This window comes from Aquarana catesbeiana, linkage group LG01 (genome assembly GCF_042186555.1).
Source record: "Aquarana catesbeiana isolate 2022-GZ linkage group LG01, ASM4218655v1, whole genome shotgun sequence".
Classification (NCBI taxonomy): Eukaryota; Metazoa; Chordata; class Amphibia; order Anura; family Ranidae; genus Aquarana; species Aquarana catesbeiana.
This window is the reverse complement of record NC_133324.1, coordinates 69,676,632-69,694,494: the sequence shown is the minus strand read 5'-3', so window position 1 is coordinate 69,694,494 and position 17,863 is coordinate 69,676,632. Positions and strand designations below refer to the sequence as shown.

The window sequence follows — 17,863 nt, the reverse complement described above, 5'->3', positions numbered from 1 at the left end:
CAGTGTAAAGGAAATTTGTAAGTTCTGTATATAATTGTATTCTATTTTATATGTATTGCACACTGCCCTCACTGTGTACATGGCACTAAGACCCCTTTCACACTGGGGCGGTTTGCAGGCGGTATTGCGCTAAAAATACCGCCTGCAAACCGCCCCTAAACAGCCTCCGCTGTTTGTTCAGTGTGAAAGCCCGAGGGCTTTCACACTGAAGCGGTGTGCAGGCAGGACGGTGAAAAAAGTCCTGCAAACCGCTTTCTTGGAGCGGTGAAGGAGCGGTGTATTCACCGCTCCTGCCCATTGAAATCAATGGGACAGCGCGGCTATACCGCGGCAATACCGTGGCTATAGCCGCGCTGTACGAGGGATTTTAACCCTTTTTCGGCCACCAGCGGGGGTTAAAACCGCCCCGCTAGCGGCCGAATACCGCTGCAAGAACGACGGTACAGCAGCGCTAAAAATAGCGCTGTTGTACCGCCGACGCCCCCACCGCCCCAGTGTGAAAGGGGCCTTATAATGTTTTCATTACATGTTTGCATTCTTTCGAGTCCTGATTAGAATTAGTCTACCTATGTTACGCCCCTTGTTACCATAAACATACAATTATAATATTAATGTGATACCTACGTAATCCTATATAAAAACCTTCAATTGCGTCATAATAAAGCAGAACAGTTATTTGGAAAGATATTTTGCAGACACAAAAGATGTGTCTTTTGTGTCTGTTCCCTACTGCAGTAGTTATTAATTTGGAACCACTAATCAATATGAGGATAGGAGTTGCCTATCTATTAAATGTCCAGGTCAGATGGCAAGCCAGCCAGGAGAGGATTTACAGGTGACCCTGAGAATCCGAAACGAGGAGACAATCCGGGAATTTCTGATAATCACCCGGCTGAGGTAATGCCCCGTACACACAATCCGATTATCAGACGAATGATCGTCCGTCTTTTTTTGCATACTAATCTCACGTCGAATCTGATGAGTTTACGAAAGTCACGAAAATTCCCGTACGACAGAATAAAAATTCGGAAGTGATGTCATGTGTTGTAATGCATTTGTATTGCATTTTCGAACAATAGCTGTACTAATTAAACGAAAATCGTACGATCTGGCCTTGTACGAAAAAAATTTCCATGCATGTCCGATAAAATAATATCGGATGAACTGTCCTGGTCGGCTCTCGAAAGCTTTGTACTAACGATCCGATTATCGTACGATCGATTCGAATGCAGCATTTTTTGTACGATTTTCGGATCATGTGTACGGGGCACAAGCCTTTTGCAGACTTCCTTGATCGGGAAGGCTTTGTTCTAAAGTATTTCACAATATGCAATGTGTTTGTCAGGGCTGGGCTCAGCCCTTCCTTCTCTGAGCTGGCCGCTCAGCTGTCGGCTAATTGCCAGCTCCTATCTCTCCACAGTGACTCAGCTGTTGATGATCTGCTCGTCAGTCCTGCCTACTTAAAGCCGTCCAGCTCACTTCAGGTCTGCCTTCGCCTTTGGTCACATCTAATGCCGCGTACACACGGTCGGACTTTTCGGCTACAAAAGTCCGACGGCCTGTCCGACAGACTTTTGACGGACTTTTGGCGGACTTGCGGCAGACTTTCTTACGAACGGACTTGCCTACATACGATCACACAAAAGTCCGACGGATTCGTACGTGATGACGTACACCAGACTAAAATAAGGAAGTTGATAGCCAGTAGCCAATAGCTGCCCTAGCATCGGTTTTTGCCCGTCGGACTAGCACACAGACGAGCGGATTTCTGGGTCCGGCGTAGTTACGACGTAAAGATTTGAAGCATGTTTCAAATCTAAAGTCCGTCAGATTTGCGGCGGGAAAGTGTGCTGAAAGTCCGCTAAAAGTCCGGGGAAGCCCCCACATGATCGGATTGTCAGCCAGCTTTAGTCCGTCTGACTTTTGTAGACGAAAAGTCCGACCCTGTGTACGCGGCATTAGAGTCTTACTCCTGCGTTCCTGTTGAAGACTTGCTCGGCTGACGTCCCTTCTGGCTCCTGATCCTGCTTGCTGTACTACTACGTTGATCTCCAGCTCTCTGACATTGGCATTGGCTGACTGCCCGATCTGGTTACTGAACTCTGGCTATGTATTGACTATGCTTACTCTGTTTACCTTTTGTAGCACTAACTCTCGATGGAGCTGCTGGTTTATAACGGGCTGTTGCCTCCACTCCTCGCCACCTCTATTTCACCGACACCAGGTCTAGGGTCCCGTTGAGTTTACCTCTGGACAATGTAGGCACCAGACACTTGAGTATCTTTTCCAATGCTTTAATGAACAGGTAATAAAGGAAGTAGCAGGAAAGAGGTAGAAGGAAAATTGCAGGGAAGCTCAAATACCTTTTCTTAGTATTCTTTGGTACATCATAAGGAATTGAACTGAATATACTCCCCTTGTGGGATTCAATCTTTGCCCGCCTGGATAGGTTTCTCTCACTCGCCTAGCAGCCAGTACGTAGCACGAACAAAAGTCTCTGCCACAGACTTGTTTGGAGCAAAACCCGTACGATCCTCTGCCACAGGATGTAATGGTTTACGGTGAATATCAGACACAGTACTTGAACCTTTAAGCCAACCCGGCAGTTATATGCAGTAAGATTACTTCAGGATACGTCCTCCAACTGAGTCACCAGGCCCCTCTCCAGACCAGCACTCTGCATGATCCTTCCATGACGGGTCCTCCCCTGGGATCTCCTCAGTTGTCCAGCTTCTTCACACAGGATAGACAGCTCAGGACCATTCCTCTGCCGCTGTGGTAGGCCCCAGACAGGCTTCTGGCCCCACCCACACACCGCAGCGACGTGGGCCTCCGGATCGGAGGACCACGAGGTGGTACTCCTAACGTATACCTGTCGGCCAGGAGGGCCAGCAGGTGGCTGAAAATGAACCCCTAAACATGGCGTCTGTCCCATAAATACCCTCTCCCAGAATGCAACTCGGAGGACCACCTCCACCGAGTTATCTCCGTGACAGAGGAGCACTCATACACTTCAACATGTTGCCTTTCCAACACCAGCCCATGGTGACAACGACACCCACCGGCACAATGTGGAACTACACGCAACTCAGCCAAGCTGGAACAGAGGCAAATCTAACTTCACCTAACAAGTAACCCACTAGATTTACCTATCAGCAGTAGATTAGAAATCTACCAGCGCTACATTTTATTATTATTAAACAAGTGTGATTAACTGTACTTCTGTCTCGGTCTGATTCATGGTTTCCCACAGTTTATTTGTGTTTGGATGTATACTTACCTGTGAGTCTGGAGCTGCTGGAGGAGTAGAATACAGAATCATGCTGGAGGAGACACCCCCTTGGTGTGGATGATTTAAGCTTTTATGACCTTGATATGATATTGGGGTCTACATTTGGAGGTAAACAGATATATTGCAGTGGGTGGCTGGAGACACAGCACGAAATTTTGGAAAGTTTATAGAAATCTTCACATATGTAACACAATGGTGATGGACTATTGGTCATCGGAAGTTTGGACTTTTGTTTATTTTTGTACTTTTTCAATATTTTTTATTTCTTTTGTTTGCACTACATCATTGTTGTATTCTGAGTTGGACTTTAAAATTCCCATAATCTCCCACTAGAATTTCAAGAAAATAAAATGTAACTCACCACTCTCTTTTCCCTGAAGTCAATCCCGACCGTCGTGATAAATTTAGGATTGAACTTGTTATCTGTGTATCTGTAGAGAAATGTTGTCTTTCCAACACCAGAATCTCCAAGTGCCAGGAGCTTAATCAGATAATCATAGTCACCATCCGTCATAGTGTCTACTGCTGTGAACCTGTGGTACGACATGAGAGAGGGACTTGTTAAAGAGGAACTGCAGTCTGCTCACATGATTTGTAATAAAAGCATCTTTGCCATTCTGAAGCTTCCCTGCAAACCACTTTGCATATTAGTTTATATATACTGGGATCCTGTACTTGCCAAATATGCTGTAGAAATCTCCCTCCACTGAGTCTGGCTGCATCCATTTTAACTGTGGGAAGCTGAAGCTGCTGCCTGTTCACATTCTGGATTTACACAGACACACAGAGGCACACCTCCAGCTCTGCAGCTCTCATTGGCCCTTGTATGACTCACCCCCCTCCCTTCTTGGCAAACTCTCTCCAGGCTGAGAGAGAGAGCGGTGCATGATGTCATAAGCCTAGGCCAGTGATGGCGAACCTTGGCACCCCAGATGTTTTGGAACTACATTTCCCATGATGCCCAAAACACTGCAGAGTTCACGAGCATCATGGCAAATGTAGTTCCAAAACATCTGGGGTGCCAGGGCTCGCCATCACTGGCCTAGGCTAATGATTGGACAAGAAACAGGAAGTGGGCTTTATAAGGTATTTACTGGCAGAAAAAAAAGTTTTACTATCAAAGTTAAAACAACAACAAGGGCAGAAGATTTAATAGATGGAAAGTTGAAAAAATGACTGAAGTTCTGCTTTAAGGTTTCCTGCTATACACAGCCAACAGCAATCCCCCCAAGGCTTTCCTTCAATGACTACAATAGATGAGATCAGTGGGAAGTTAGGAACTATCAATTAGAACAGTTAAGGCGGCAATACATTCGGCCAGATCAGCAGCGACTGCCCATATTTCGATCCATGTATGGACAGACTGGTTGAACGAAAAAAAAAATTATTACTGTATGCCCAGCTTTAGAGAGCATGATGATAGCAGGTTAAAGCAGAGTGACACAGAGATGAGCTCCACACCCACTGCTGAATGAGGAAACAAGATTTCTAACACCAGCTGCACTTTCCAAAGAGTGTAGAAAGGGAAAGACAGCAGATATACATGTAAAACTTATGTAGAGAGATTTGTTTCTTCTCTGTGTATCATCTGAAGATATTCACTTCATTGGGTATAGGAGAGGGTTTACAACCACTTTAATAGTCTCCCAAATTGCTCTCTAAAGCTGGGCATACAGTAATAATTTTTTTTTCGTTCAACCAGTCTGTCCATACATGGACTCTTGTCAGCACATGAACTGGTCCTCGTGCTTCTTCTTCTCTCACACTCCAGCCCTGCTGTACAGGACCAACACTATGTGTATATATATATATATATATATATATATATATATATATATATAGAGAGAGAGAGAGATTATCTATCTATCTATCTATATTTTTTTTAATAGGTTTAAAGTGGTTGTAAAGTGTGCAGCTCCCCCGTCAGCCCCCCCCCCCCCCTCCCAATACCCAATACTTACCTAAGCTCGATATCGATTCAGCTATGTGCACGAGACCCGAGGCTCTCCCGCCTCTCTCCTTCCTGATTGGCTGAGATGTAGCAGCAGGAGCCATTGGTGGGGCTGAGCTGTGCTCTCTGTGTCTAATGGACGCAGAGAGCCGGCTCGGGAGCGAGCATGCATGAATGCCCCCACAGCAAGCAGCTAGCTATGAGGGCACTTCGCAAGGGGGAGGAGCTCAGAGCGCCAGCGGGGTACCCGAGAATCAGAGGATCCGGGTTGCTCTGCGCAAAACCACTGCACAGAGCAGGTAAGTATACCATGTTAGTTATTTACTTTACAATCCTTTGCAATCACTTTAATGGCTCAAAATAATGTCATTAAACCATTTTTTTTAAATAGAGTGTAAGCAAAGCTCCACTGATTTGTGTATTTTAGATCTACCTAAAGTTCAGTTTTAAAATCGCTGTCTTGTTTTTGTTTCCTTCTGTGACCCCATTGGAAAGTCTTTCAAATTTTCATACTAGTTCTACATGTTAATTAAACAGGATGCAGCAATGAACGTGTTCGAGGTGTGAAGGTTTTATTTGTGATGGGATTAAGAGTATAGGGGAGGATCTGGGGAAAGTGGGATGATAGACAGATACTCTGTATGCTTCACTCTATATGCTACACTGTATGTTACTTTCCCTGGGTACTTCACTGCATATGCTGGTTTACATTACATACTCTGGATCATTCACTCTACATGCTTTGTTGTATGTTACACTGGATTCTTCACTCTATGTTATATGTTGCCTACTGCAGTCCCTTTACTCTATATTTTTTGTTATATTTTGCTTATTCTAGATGCCTAACTGTATATGCTATATTGTGCGTTACATACTTCTGACAATGGTATTCTGACAGTTGTATTGCGAGAGCAGTACATTACATACCCCTGACAACAGTATTCTGACAGCTGTATTGTGTGAGCAGTACATTACATACCCCTGACAACGGTATTCTGACAGTTGTATTGTGAGAGCAGTACATTACATACCCCCGACAACAGTATTCTGACAGCTGTATTGTGTGAGCAGTACATTACATACCCCTGACAACGGTATTCTGACAGTTGTATTGTGAGAGCAGTACATTACATACCTCCGACAACAGTATTCTGACAGCTGTATTGTGTGAGCAGTACATTACATACCCCTGACAACGGTATTCTGACAGTTGTATTGTGTGAGCAGTACATTACATACCCCTGACAACGGTATTCTGACAGTTGTATTGTGAGAGCAGTACATTACATACCCCCGACAACAGTATTCTGACAGCTGTATTGTGTGAGCAGTACATTACATACCCCTGACAATGGTATTCTGACAGTTGTATTGTGAGAGCAGTACATTACATACCCCCGACAACAGTATTCTGACAGCTGTATTGTGTGAGCAGTACATTACATACCCCCGACAACGGTATTCTGACAGTTGTATTGTGTGAGCAGTACATTACATACCCCTGACAACGGTATTCTGACAGTTGTATTGTGTGAGCAGTACATTACATACCCCTGACAACGGTATTCTGACAGTTGTATTGTGAGAGCAGTACATTACATACCCCCGACAACAGTATTCTGACAGCTGTATTGTGTGAGCAGTACATTACATACCCCTGACAACGGTATTCTGACAGTTGTATTGTGTGAGCAGTACATTACATACCCCTGACAACGGTATTCTGACAGCTGTATTGAGTGAGCAGTACATTACATACCCCTGACAACGGTATTCTGACAGTTGTATTGTGTGAGCAGTACATTACATACCCCTGACAACGGTATTCTGACAGTTGTATTGTGTTAGCCGTACATTACATACTCCTGACCACTTCACTCTATATTCTATGTTGTATGTTACATCGTTTTGACTATTTTACTCTGTGAGTTGTGCTGTACATTGCAGGCTTCTGAAGAAAGTGTTTATTGTTCCAACAGTTGCTGGTTGCTAGTCAGTGTTAATTTTGATGTCAAATTTAAATTTAGTTTTAATTATAGTCTGTTGACTAACATGCTATTTTAGTTTTATGCCGCGTACACACGATCGGTAATGCCGCCAGCAAAACTCAGGTGAGAGCTTTTTGTCGGAAAATGCGACCGTGTGTATGCTCCATCAGTCTTTTGCTGGCGGAATTCCAGCCAGCAAAATATTGAGAGCATGTCGTTTATTTTCCGGTCGGGAAAAGTTCCTATGCGAAAATGCGTTCGTCTGTATGCAATTCGGACGTGCAAAAAAGTCACGCATGCTCAGAAACAATTCGACGCGTGCTCGGAAGCATTCAACTTCATTTTCTCGGCTTGTCGTAGTGTTGTACGTCACCGCGTTCTTGACGGTCGAAAGTTCAGAGAACTTTTGTGTGACCGTGTGTATGCAAGGCAAGCTTGAGCAGAATTCCGTTGGAAAAACCATCCAAGTTTTTTCTGACGGAAATTCTGATCGTGTGTATGGGGCATTAGTCGTATTTTAGTCATTTGAAATAGTGTTAAAGTTATACTCAAGTCTTGTTTTTTAAAAACATGTTTTCATAAAGACATGTTATACTTACCTTCTGGTTTTGCACAGAGCAGCCCGGATCCTCTTCTTTTCAGGTCCCTCTTCTGTGCTCCCGGCCCCTCCCTTCTGTCCAGTGCCCCCCACAGCAAGCAGCTAATAATGGGGGCACCCGAGCTGCAGCTCCATGTGTCCATTCACACACAGAGCTGCAGTTCAGTCCCTCCCCCTCTCTCTTTTGATTGGCTTACTGACTTTGATTGACGGTAGCGGGAGCCAATGGCACCATTGCTGTGTCTCAGTCAACCAGGAGGGAGAGTCCTGGACCGCCGAGGCAATTGTGGATATTACTCGATAGAGATAGAGGTAAGTATTGGGGAGGCTGAGGGGAGCTGCTGCCTTTACAGCCCCTTTAATTTAGTTACCGAAAATATTTCTGTTGATGAAATTTACACTGTTGCTAGTTAGTCCCCATCTCTTGTAACCACTTGCCGACCGCTGCACGCCGATATACGTCGGCACAATGGCAGCAGTGGGCAAATAGGCATACCTATATGTCCCCTTGCTGAGTACAGCGTGACCGTACCCACGGGACCCGTGGACTCGATATCCGCCAGTGTCCTGGCAATCCTGTCACAGAGCCTCAGTACAGGGAGATGTAAACAAGTCATTTCTCCTTTCTGCCTTGTAACATGACAGAGGTCACTGCTCCCTGTCATCGGGAGCGGTGATCGCTGTCATGTGAGTTGAAGCCCATCCCCCCCGCAGTTAGAATCACTCCCTAGGACACACATAACCCCTTTATCGCCACTAATGGTTAACCCCTTCCCTGCCAGTGTCATTTACACAGTAATTAGTGCATTTTTATAGCACTGATCGCTGTATAAATGACAATGTTCCCAAAATAGTGTCAAAAGTGTCCGATGTGTGCGCCATAATGTCGCAGTCATGATAAGAATCGCAGATTGCTGCCATTACTAATAAAAAAAATATATATAATAAAAATGCCATAAATCTATCCCCTATTTTGTAGACACTATAACTTTTGTGCAAACCAATCAATATACGCTTATTGCGATTTTTTTTTTTTTTTTTTTACCAAAAATATGTAAAAGAATACATTTTAGCCTAAACTAATGGAAAAATTATTGTAATTTTTTTTATTATATATTTTTGGGGGATATTTAATATAGCAAAAAGTTAAAAATAATGCTTTTATTTCAAAATTGCCGCTCTTTTCTTGTTTAGAACGCAAAAAATAAAAACCGCAGAGGTGATCAAATACCACCAAAAGAAAGCTCTATTTGTGGGAAAAAAAAGGACATCAATTTTGTTTGGGTGTAACATGGCACGACTGCGCAATTGTCAGTAAAAGCGACGCAGTGCCGAATTTGCAAAAAGTGCTCTGGTCAGGAAGGGGGTAAAATCTTACCGGGGCTGAAGCGGTTAATGGAGTTCTTCCTTTAGGTAAGCTCAAACAAAGTGTTACCCCTATGTTTGTGTTCTGTATGCAGAAAAGCATATGTAAGGGAAGAGTTTTATTTTTAAGAAATTTTCCTTTTTCCTGAGGTTTATATATGTCTGTGAGAGTCTCGCTTGTTACATAGTTACAAAGTAGATGAGGTCAAAAAAAGTCCATCAAGTCCAACCTATGAAACCTTGTGTAACAGTGGATGCACCCAGCCAGGACATAAGACGCCAAGAGCTGATTCAGCCCACTCAGACCACCACCTGTAAATAAAATATTGCTTATCGGTGGAATGATCCTTTGTAATCCATCCCAAAGCTGTGTTACGGTTTCAAATCAACAAAATGCATTGTTTGACCATGGGTGTCCAAACCTTTACACACAACCAATTAAAGAGCTAATGTTCCTTCTTAATACCCTATTCGAGAGAATGGAAACAAACTACTGAGTGGATTCTGCAGGATACAGTTAATCTTTCCCCCCAATTTCAGATATCCCGGTTTGATAAATTTCGCTTTTCTCTCTCTACAGCACAAAATGAAAAGATCTGCCTGGCTGCCACAATTACATACACAGACAACAATAGTGGTAGGGTACTCTGGGGGATTGTGAGGCCACAATTACAAGGTCTTAAAAGATATAACCTTGATGGTTTTATTACATTGCAACTGTGTAAGTGACATATAGTAAAGGCTGGATCCGGTGTTATGTTCACCGCAACTTCACCAACACGGCAGCAAATTCAAGACTTTGTTATATACAATCCATTCTAACCACAAACTAATATATTCCTACTAAATCAATAATAATGCTTTAAATCCCTTAAAGGCTCGATAAAAAGGCAAGTGATTATGAGACCTTCTGAGACACTTAATCTCTCTCTCTCTCTCTCTCTCTCTATACAGGCGCATGTCAAAAAATTAGAATATCATCAAAAAGTAAATTTATTTCAGTAAATTAATTCAAAAAGTGAAACACATATATTATATAGATTCATTACACACACAGTGATATATTTCAGGCATTTCATTCTTTTAATTTTGATGATTATGGCTTACAGCTAGTGAAAACCCAAAATTCATTATCTCAGAAAATGTGATTATTACACAAGACCAATAAAAAAAAAAAAAGGATTTTAATGGAGAAATGTTGGCTTACTGAAAAGTATGTCCATGTACACTATAGTATGCACTATACCAATACTTGGTTGGAGCTCTTTTTGCATGAATTACTGCATCAATGCGGCGTGGCATGGAGGCGATCAGCCTGTGGCAATGCTCAGGTGTTATGGAAGCCCGGGTTGCTTTGGTAGCGGCCTTCAGCTCGTCTGCATTGTTGGGTCTGGTGTCTCCTATTCCTCTTGACAATACCCCACAGATTCTCTATGAGGTTTAGGTCAGGTGAGTTTGCTGGTCAATCACAGTGATACCATGATCATTAAACCAGGTATTGGTACTTTTGGCAGTGTGGGCAGGTGCCAAATCCTGCTGGAAAATGAAATCCGTATCTCCATGAAGCTGGTCAGCAGAGGGAAGCATGAAGTGCTCTAGAATTTCCTGTTAGAGGGCTGCTGCGCTAACTTTGGGCTTGATAAAACACAGTAAACCAACACCATTAGATGACATGGCCCCCAAAATCATTACTGATGGTGGAAACTTCACACTGGACCTCATGCAACTTGGATTCTGTTTCTCTCCACCCTTCCTCCAAACTCTGGGACCTTGATTTCCAAATCAAATGCAAAATTTACTTTCACCCGAAAAGAGAACTTTGGACCACTGAGCAACAGTCCAGTCCTTTTTCTCCTTAGCCCAGATAAGAAGCTTCTGACGTTGTCTCTGGTTCAGGAGTGGCTTGACACAAGGAGTACGACAGTTGAAGCCCATGTCCTAGAAACGTCTCTGTGTGGTGGCTCTTGAAGCACTGACATCAGCCCTAATCCACTCCTTCTGAATCTCCCCCAAATTCTTGAATGGCCATTGCGTCATAATCCACTCAAGGCTGTGGTTATCCCTGTTGCTTGTGCACCTTTTTCTACCACACCTTTTTCCTTCCACTGAACCTTCCATTAATATGCTTGGATACAGCACTCTGTGAACAGCCAGCTTCTTTAGCAATGACCTTTTGTGATGTATCCTCCTTGTGGAGGGTGTCAATGGCTGTCTTTTGGACAACGGTCAAGCCAGACGTCTTCCTCATGATTGTGTAACCTACTGAACCTGACTGAGAGACCATTTAAAGGCTCAGGAAACCTTTACAGGTGTTTTGAGTTATTTAGCTGATTAGAGTGTGACACCATGAGTCTTCAATATTAAACTTAGTAGACAGGTATCTGTACCCCCCTCCCCCCTGAAAGGTGCCAAATGTGGCACCGGAGGGGGGAAGAATCAGATGAGTGGAAGTTCCACTTTTGGGTGAAACTCCGCTTTCAGTTTCCTTGAGGTGCTGCTACAAGTGTTTATGGATGCATAAAAGACTTTATTATGGACAACTAGGCTTTTCTAATATCCAAGCAATTTTAGTGATTTATAACCTTTTACCCCCCTTTTTTAATTATCACCATGCACATCTGATTGATTACAATTTTGATGTGCTGTAACTTAAAGCGGAACTTTACCCTCTCAATCGATAGTGACTTTTTTTTAATCCTTATGCTGCTAGCATTTACCAGCGGCCAGTCCATAAGCGCCCCCCTAATCTCTATGCACCGGCCCCTAATCTCCATGCGGGTCACCAGATGCATAGAGTTCTATGAGTTTTTTTTTTACACACATGATTAGAGCCGGAATCTTCCTGCTTCTCCTCCCTGCCAATCAGAACAGGAAGCAGGTCCTTAGACCGGATTGGCCGGGGAGGAGAATTGACCGGATTGGCTGGGAGGAGAAGTCAGGGAAGCTGCCCATGACTTGGATGGGGTAAGTGCGGGGCTGGCGAGCGGACCAGCAGGGCAGGCGAGCGGGGCTGACAAGCGGGCAAGGCTGGCGAGCGGACAGGGATAGGGGGTTTGTTTGCTGCCCCCCCACCTCAAAAATGGAACACCAGCCGCCACTGCTAGCATTCAGTTACTTCCTGGTTTGCATGCCTAGGCAAATTATGTCATATATCCCAGGAGTCTTCAGAAGGGGGAGGAGGGGTTTTCTTAGCTAAGCACACCCCCCTGTCTGCATGCCTAAGCTAAGGGCAGATGGGTTCCAGGAAGCAAATGCTACATTAATCTTCTGCCCTTACTCAAGATGTCCATGACCAGAAATGCTAGGAGGGGTTCAATGTGATTTCTCAGCAAAATCAAGTATGAGAATATGAATGGATGGGTGAGTTTGCTTGGAATATTAAACATTAATTAAACATTGTTTTTGGTTTGTAGTGCTAAGATGCACTGAAGTTCTGCTTTAACTTTTGCCTAATTTTCCTATTCTTTGTTTATTCATGTTCCTCTGTAAAGAGCACCTCTGCTCAGAAGCAAAGGGTAGGAGAGTTGCTGGATCAGGTATCAGTGTCAGAGTGCAGCTGTCGCCCTAAGCATCTTTGCTGGACTTCCCACAAATCTGGGCCTGACTACAACAAAAACAATTCCAAGTACACCTGTGTACATCATACTGTACATACAGTACAGTCACCTTTTACGTAGAAAATTGCTAGGAGGTAGAGTTTTTTTGACAGAAGAGACTTTACAGGTCTATATTTTTCTGAAAAAAACCCTCATTCTCCTTTCTCCTAGCAATTTTTCATTTTGCGTACACTGCCTGGGTACATGCATGTTGCTGGGTGCCAGAGCTAAGTAAATACAGCAATCAAATTAATTGCATCATCAATGGGCACCGAAGAAAGTGGTGGAGAAGCATGCATGCCAAGTCTCAGCTGACATTTAATAATTTACTTGTCAACTAACTTGATAGCTCATATTTACAGTGGGGAGATTAATTATTTGATCCCCTGCAGATTTTGTAAGTTTGCCCACTTACAAAGAAATGAAGGGTCTATAATTGTTATCATAGGTATAGTTTAAATGATAGAGACGGAATATCAACCAAAAATCCAGAAAAAAAAACACATGATACAAATGTTATAAATTGAGTTGCAGTTCAGTAAATAAAATAAGTATTTGATCCCCTACCAACCAACAATAATTCTGGCTCCCACAGACTGGCTACAGTATGTGCTCATGTGGTACACAGATTAGTCCTGTCAATATAAGAAGGTGCTCCTAACGACAACTGGTTATGTGTATATAAGACACCTGTCCACAGAATGTCTTTCTTCCATTCAAATCTCACCATCATGGGCAAGACCAAAGAGCTGTCAAAAGACGTCAGAGAAAAGATTGTAGACCTGCACAAGACTGGAATGGGTTACAAAATCATCAGTAAGAAGGTTGGTGAGATGGAGACAGCTGTTGGAGCGATTATTCGCAAATGGAAGAAATACAAATAATCATCAATCCCCTTCGGTCTGGAGTTCCATGCAAGATTTCACCTCATGGGGTAAGGATGATCATGAGAAAAGTGAGGGATCAGCCCAGAACTACACGGGAGGAGCTTGTGAATGATCTCAAGGCAGTTGGGAACACAGTCCCCAAACAAACCATTGGTAACACGATACGGTGCCATGGATTGAAATTCTGCAGGGCCCGCGAGGTCCCCCTCCTCAAGAAGGCACATGTACAGGCCCATCTGAAGTTTGCCAATGAACATCCAAATGATTCAGAGAAGGATTGGGAGGAAGTGCTGTGGTCAGATGAGACCAAAACTGAGCTGTTTGGCATTAACTCGAGTTGCCGTGTTTGGAGGAAGAAAAATGCAGACTATGACCCTAAGAACACCATCCATACAGTCAAGCATTATGTTAGGAAACCTGATGCTTTGGGGCTGTTTCTCTGCTAAAGGTACAGGCTGACTTTGCCGCATTGAGGGGCTAATGGACGGGGCCATGTATTGTAAAATCTTGGATGAGAACCGTCTCCCCTCTGCCAGAACACTGAAGATGGGTCAAGGATGGGTCTTCCAGCAGGGCAATGACCCAAAACATAAAACCGGGGCAACAAAGGAGTGACTCAAGAAGAAGCACATTTAGGTCATAGAGTAGCCTAGTCAGTCTCCTTAATCCTATAGAAAATGTATGGAGGGAGCTGAAACTATGAGTTGCCAAGCAACAGCCAAGAAAAGTTAAGACTCGGTTCACACAGGGACGACTTGTCAGGCGACCTAGTCAAAGCTAAGACCCACCCTTCTCAGAGGACCGCCCACTAATTAAGGGAGGAGCCTTAGAACTAACCCGACCAGTCTTGTCTGGCTGGACACATGTATAAAAGCCAGCAGGAGACCAACACTATTAAGGCTCTGATGAAGAAGGGTAACCTTCGAAACGCGTTAGCCAGCAGTAGTCCGTACGCCTCCTTCCTGGGACCTGGAAAACTGCTACCACTGGACTATTTGCCTCTGTGCCATATACAATGCGATTTTTTTTTTTCTTCGACCTTTGTGAGTAGATTTTATCTTGCTTTTAATTAAATAAATCTGTTAAGGATAATGCACTAGGCTGGTGCGCTCTTTTTTTCAGTTTTTTCATCAGGCGACCTAGTCGCCTGACAAGTCGCCTCCCGTTCTGTGCTATGGAACCGTTCTAAGGGGAGCGACGCAAGTCACTCCGACTTAGAAAAAGGTTCCTGTACGACTTTGGGGGCGACTTGGGGCGACTTGCATAGACTTCTATACAGAAGTCGTTTTGCAAGTTGCCCGGGCAGTCGTGTGCAGGTCGCCTCGGTGAGGCGACCTGCAAGTCGTGCCGCCTCTGGTGTGAACCGAGGCTAAGGATTTAGAGAAGAACTGTAAAGAGTATGCCAAAAATCCCTCCTGAGATGTGTGTAAACCTGGTAACCAACTACCATAAACGTCTTACCTCTGTGCTTGCCAACAAGGGTTTCTCCACCAAGTGTGGGGATCAAATACTTATTCAACTTGATTTATAACATTGTATTATGTGTTTTTTTTTTTTCTGGATTTTTGGTTGATATTCTGTCTCTATCATTTAAAATACACCTATGATAACAATTATAGTCCCTTCATTTCTTTGTAAGTGGGCAAATTTACAAAATCTGCAGGGGATCAAATAATTATTTTCCCCTCTGTATCTCTTTGTTATGCCGCGTACACACGATCGGAAATTTGGCCAGCAAAAGACCTATGAGAGCTTTTGGTCGGAAAAATCCGACCGTGTGCATGCTCCATTGGACTTTTGCTGGCCAAATTCCAGCCAGCAAAAGATTGAGAGCATGCTCTCAATTTTTCGGTCGGAAAAAGTTCCTATCCGAAAATGCGATTGCCTGTAGCAATTCTGACGCGCAAAATTCCTATGCATGCTCGGAAACAATTTGACGCATGCTCGAAAGCATTGAACTTCATTTTCTCGGCTCGCCGTAGTGTTGGACGTCACCGCGTTCTTGATGGTCGAAAGTTCAGCGAACTTTTGTGTGACCGTGTGTATGCAAGAGCGGAATCCCGTCGGAAAAGGCATATCTTTTTCCGACCAAAATCCCGATCGTGTGTATGCGGCATAAGTCTAAAATTTGAAAAATTATATTTCTCTAGAAGACGACACCTGCTTTCTGAAGAAGATTAATGATATGCAGAAGTCGGCATTAATCTTGATTAATAGTAAACTGTAAACCCCACAGATGGACTAGGATGGGATGCATACCTCATATAACCATAAAACTGTAGATAATCAACATGTTTTATTGCTAGGTACTGTATTTATTTTACAGCTGAACTCCATGAAAATAGCTCAATACACAGTGCCTGGACAGTGAAAGGAGAAGCAGCACACTGATGAGGTTCTTCCGCCTGCAAAGACGGATAACAAGTCAAATTCGGGTACTTAGGCTGCATGTACTAAAAAAAAAAAAAAATTCTGTGATGTATTAATATAGAGCTGCACATATTTGTCCTTTATATCTGCCAGGAGTTCAGTTTTAAATATAGAGAGTGTGAGTATCTTATTCTGTCTTTATATTATCTTTCTGTAATCCTCTGCACAGCAGGACTCAGGCTCTTGAATCTGAGATGTTTTGCAAGTTTTAGGGCTTAAACAGAGACGGAGAAAGAGGTTGACATGTTAATACAGGATCCGATTGCACCCACATAAACTATATTGTCAAAAGTATTCTGACGTCTGCTTTTACACGCACATGAACTTTAATGGCATCCCAGTCTTAGTCCGTAGGGTTCAATATTGAGTTGGCCCACCCTTTGCAGCTATAACAGCTCTTCTGGGAAGGCTGTCCACAAGGTTTAGGAGTGTGTCCAGTGCTGGGACAAGGCCATTTGGTGCCCAGGTCGAAGATGGCAAACTGCGCCCCCCCCCCCCCCCCCGTTTTTAAGGAAGAATCAATGTCATTTCAAAACAAGAATATACTTAAAACAATACAAATTCAATTAGGTTTAATGCGATAGAAACAGAGTTCACTCACACATATCACCCCACACAGTATTGCCCCTCTTCACATATACCCCCACACAGTATTGCCCCCCTTCACATATCACCCCCACACAGTATTGCCCCTTTACATATCACCCCCACACAGTATTGCCCCTTTACATATCACCACCACACAGTATTGCCCCCCTTCTCATATCACCACCGCACAGTATTGCCCCCTTCACATATCACCACCACACAGTATTGCCCCTTTACATATCACCCCCACACAGCATTGTCCCCTTCCCATATCACCCCCATACAGTATTGCCCCCTTCACATATCACCACCGCACAGTATTGCCCCCTTCACATATCACCACCACACAGTATTGCCCCTTTACATATCACCACCACACAGTATTGCCCCCCTTCTCATATCACCACCGCACAGTATTGCCCCCTTCACATATCACCACCACACAGTATTGCCCCTTTACATATCACCCCCACACAGCATTGTCCCCTTCACATATCACCCCCATACAGTATTGCCCCCTTCACATATCACCCCACCCAGTATTGCCCCTTTACATATCACCCCACACACAGTATTTCGCCCTTTACACTACCCCCCCACACAGTATTTTCCCCTTTACTTATCACCCCATACAGTATTGCCCCTTTACATGACCCCTCCACACAGCACTGCCCCCATTCCCCCACTTCCCATCCTTCACAGTTCCATATATTTTCCTCCCTTCACTCTCCTGCCTTTCACAGAGTGGAAAACAGGAGGCGGGAGCCGCAGGACAATCCTAAACTGAAGGCACAGCAGCACTGGGCGGGGCACAGGATCTGTCGGATTTACTTTTCATATTAGCGAACTGGTGATTGGCTGCTAGAACTGCCTCCTAGCAGTGCTGGTCCCGCCCCCAGTGCGGAATTGTCCGCTCCTCTCTACTCTGCTAATGATAGTGGAGGAGGCTGGAGACAAAAGCGGTGAATAAATGGCACAATCGTGGCGGTCCAGAAAGAGCAGCAGCTCGGGCAGGACGCAGACCGCGGGCCGCCATTTAGTGATGCCCGGCATAGGATAATGATACTCTTATGCCTGCTAACAACCCGCCCCCTCTCACACTCCGCCCAGAGCACCCGCCCCTCTCGCCCACCCCTTGTACCGAATCTGAGTGTGTCTATGGGCATGT

The 17,863-nt window shown here is 44.1% G+C and overlaps 1 protein-coding gene across 2 annotated transcripts in view; it reads right to left on the bottom strand.

Annotated features, from left to right (window-relative positions):
* Nucleotides 1-17,863, bottom strand: part of RAB27B (RAB27B, member RAS oncogene family) — a 360,063-nt gene that overhangs the window by 24,749 nt on the left and 317,451 nt on the right. For both annotated transcript variants that reach the window (XM_073619973.1, XM_073619964.1), the window contains one exon: nucleotides 3,654-3,825. In XM_073619973.1, the coding sequence (XP_073476074.1) occupies nucleotides 3,654-3,806 (153 nt within the window). In that variant the 5' untranslated portion in view covers nucleotides 3,807-3,825. The remainder of the gene's footprint in view (nucleotides 1-3,653; nucleotides 3,826-17,863) is intronic.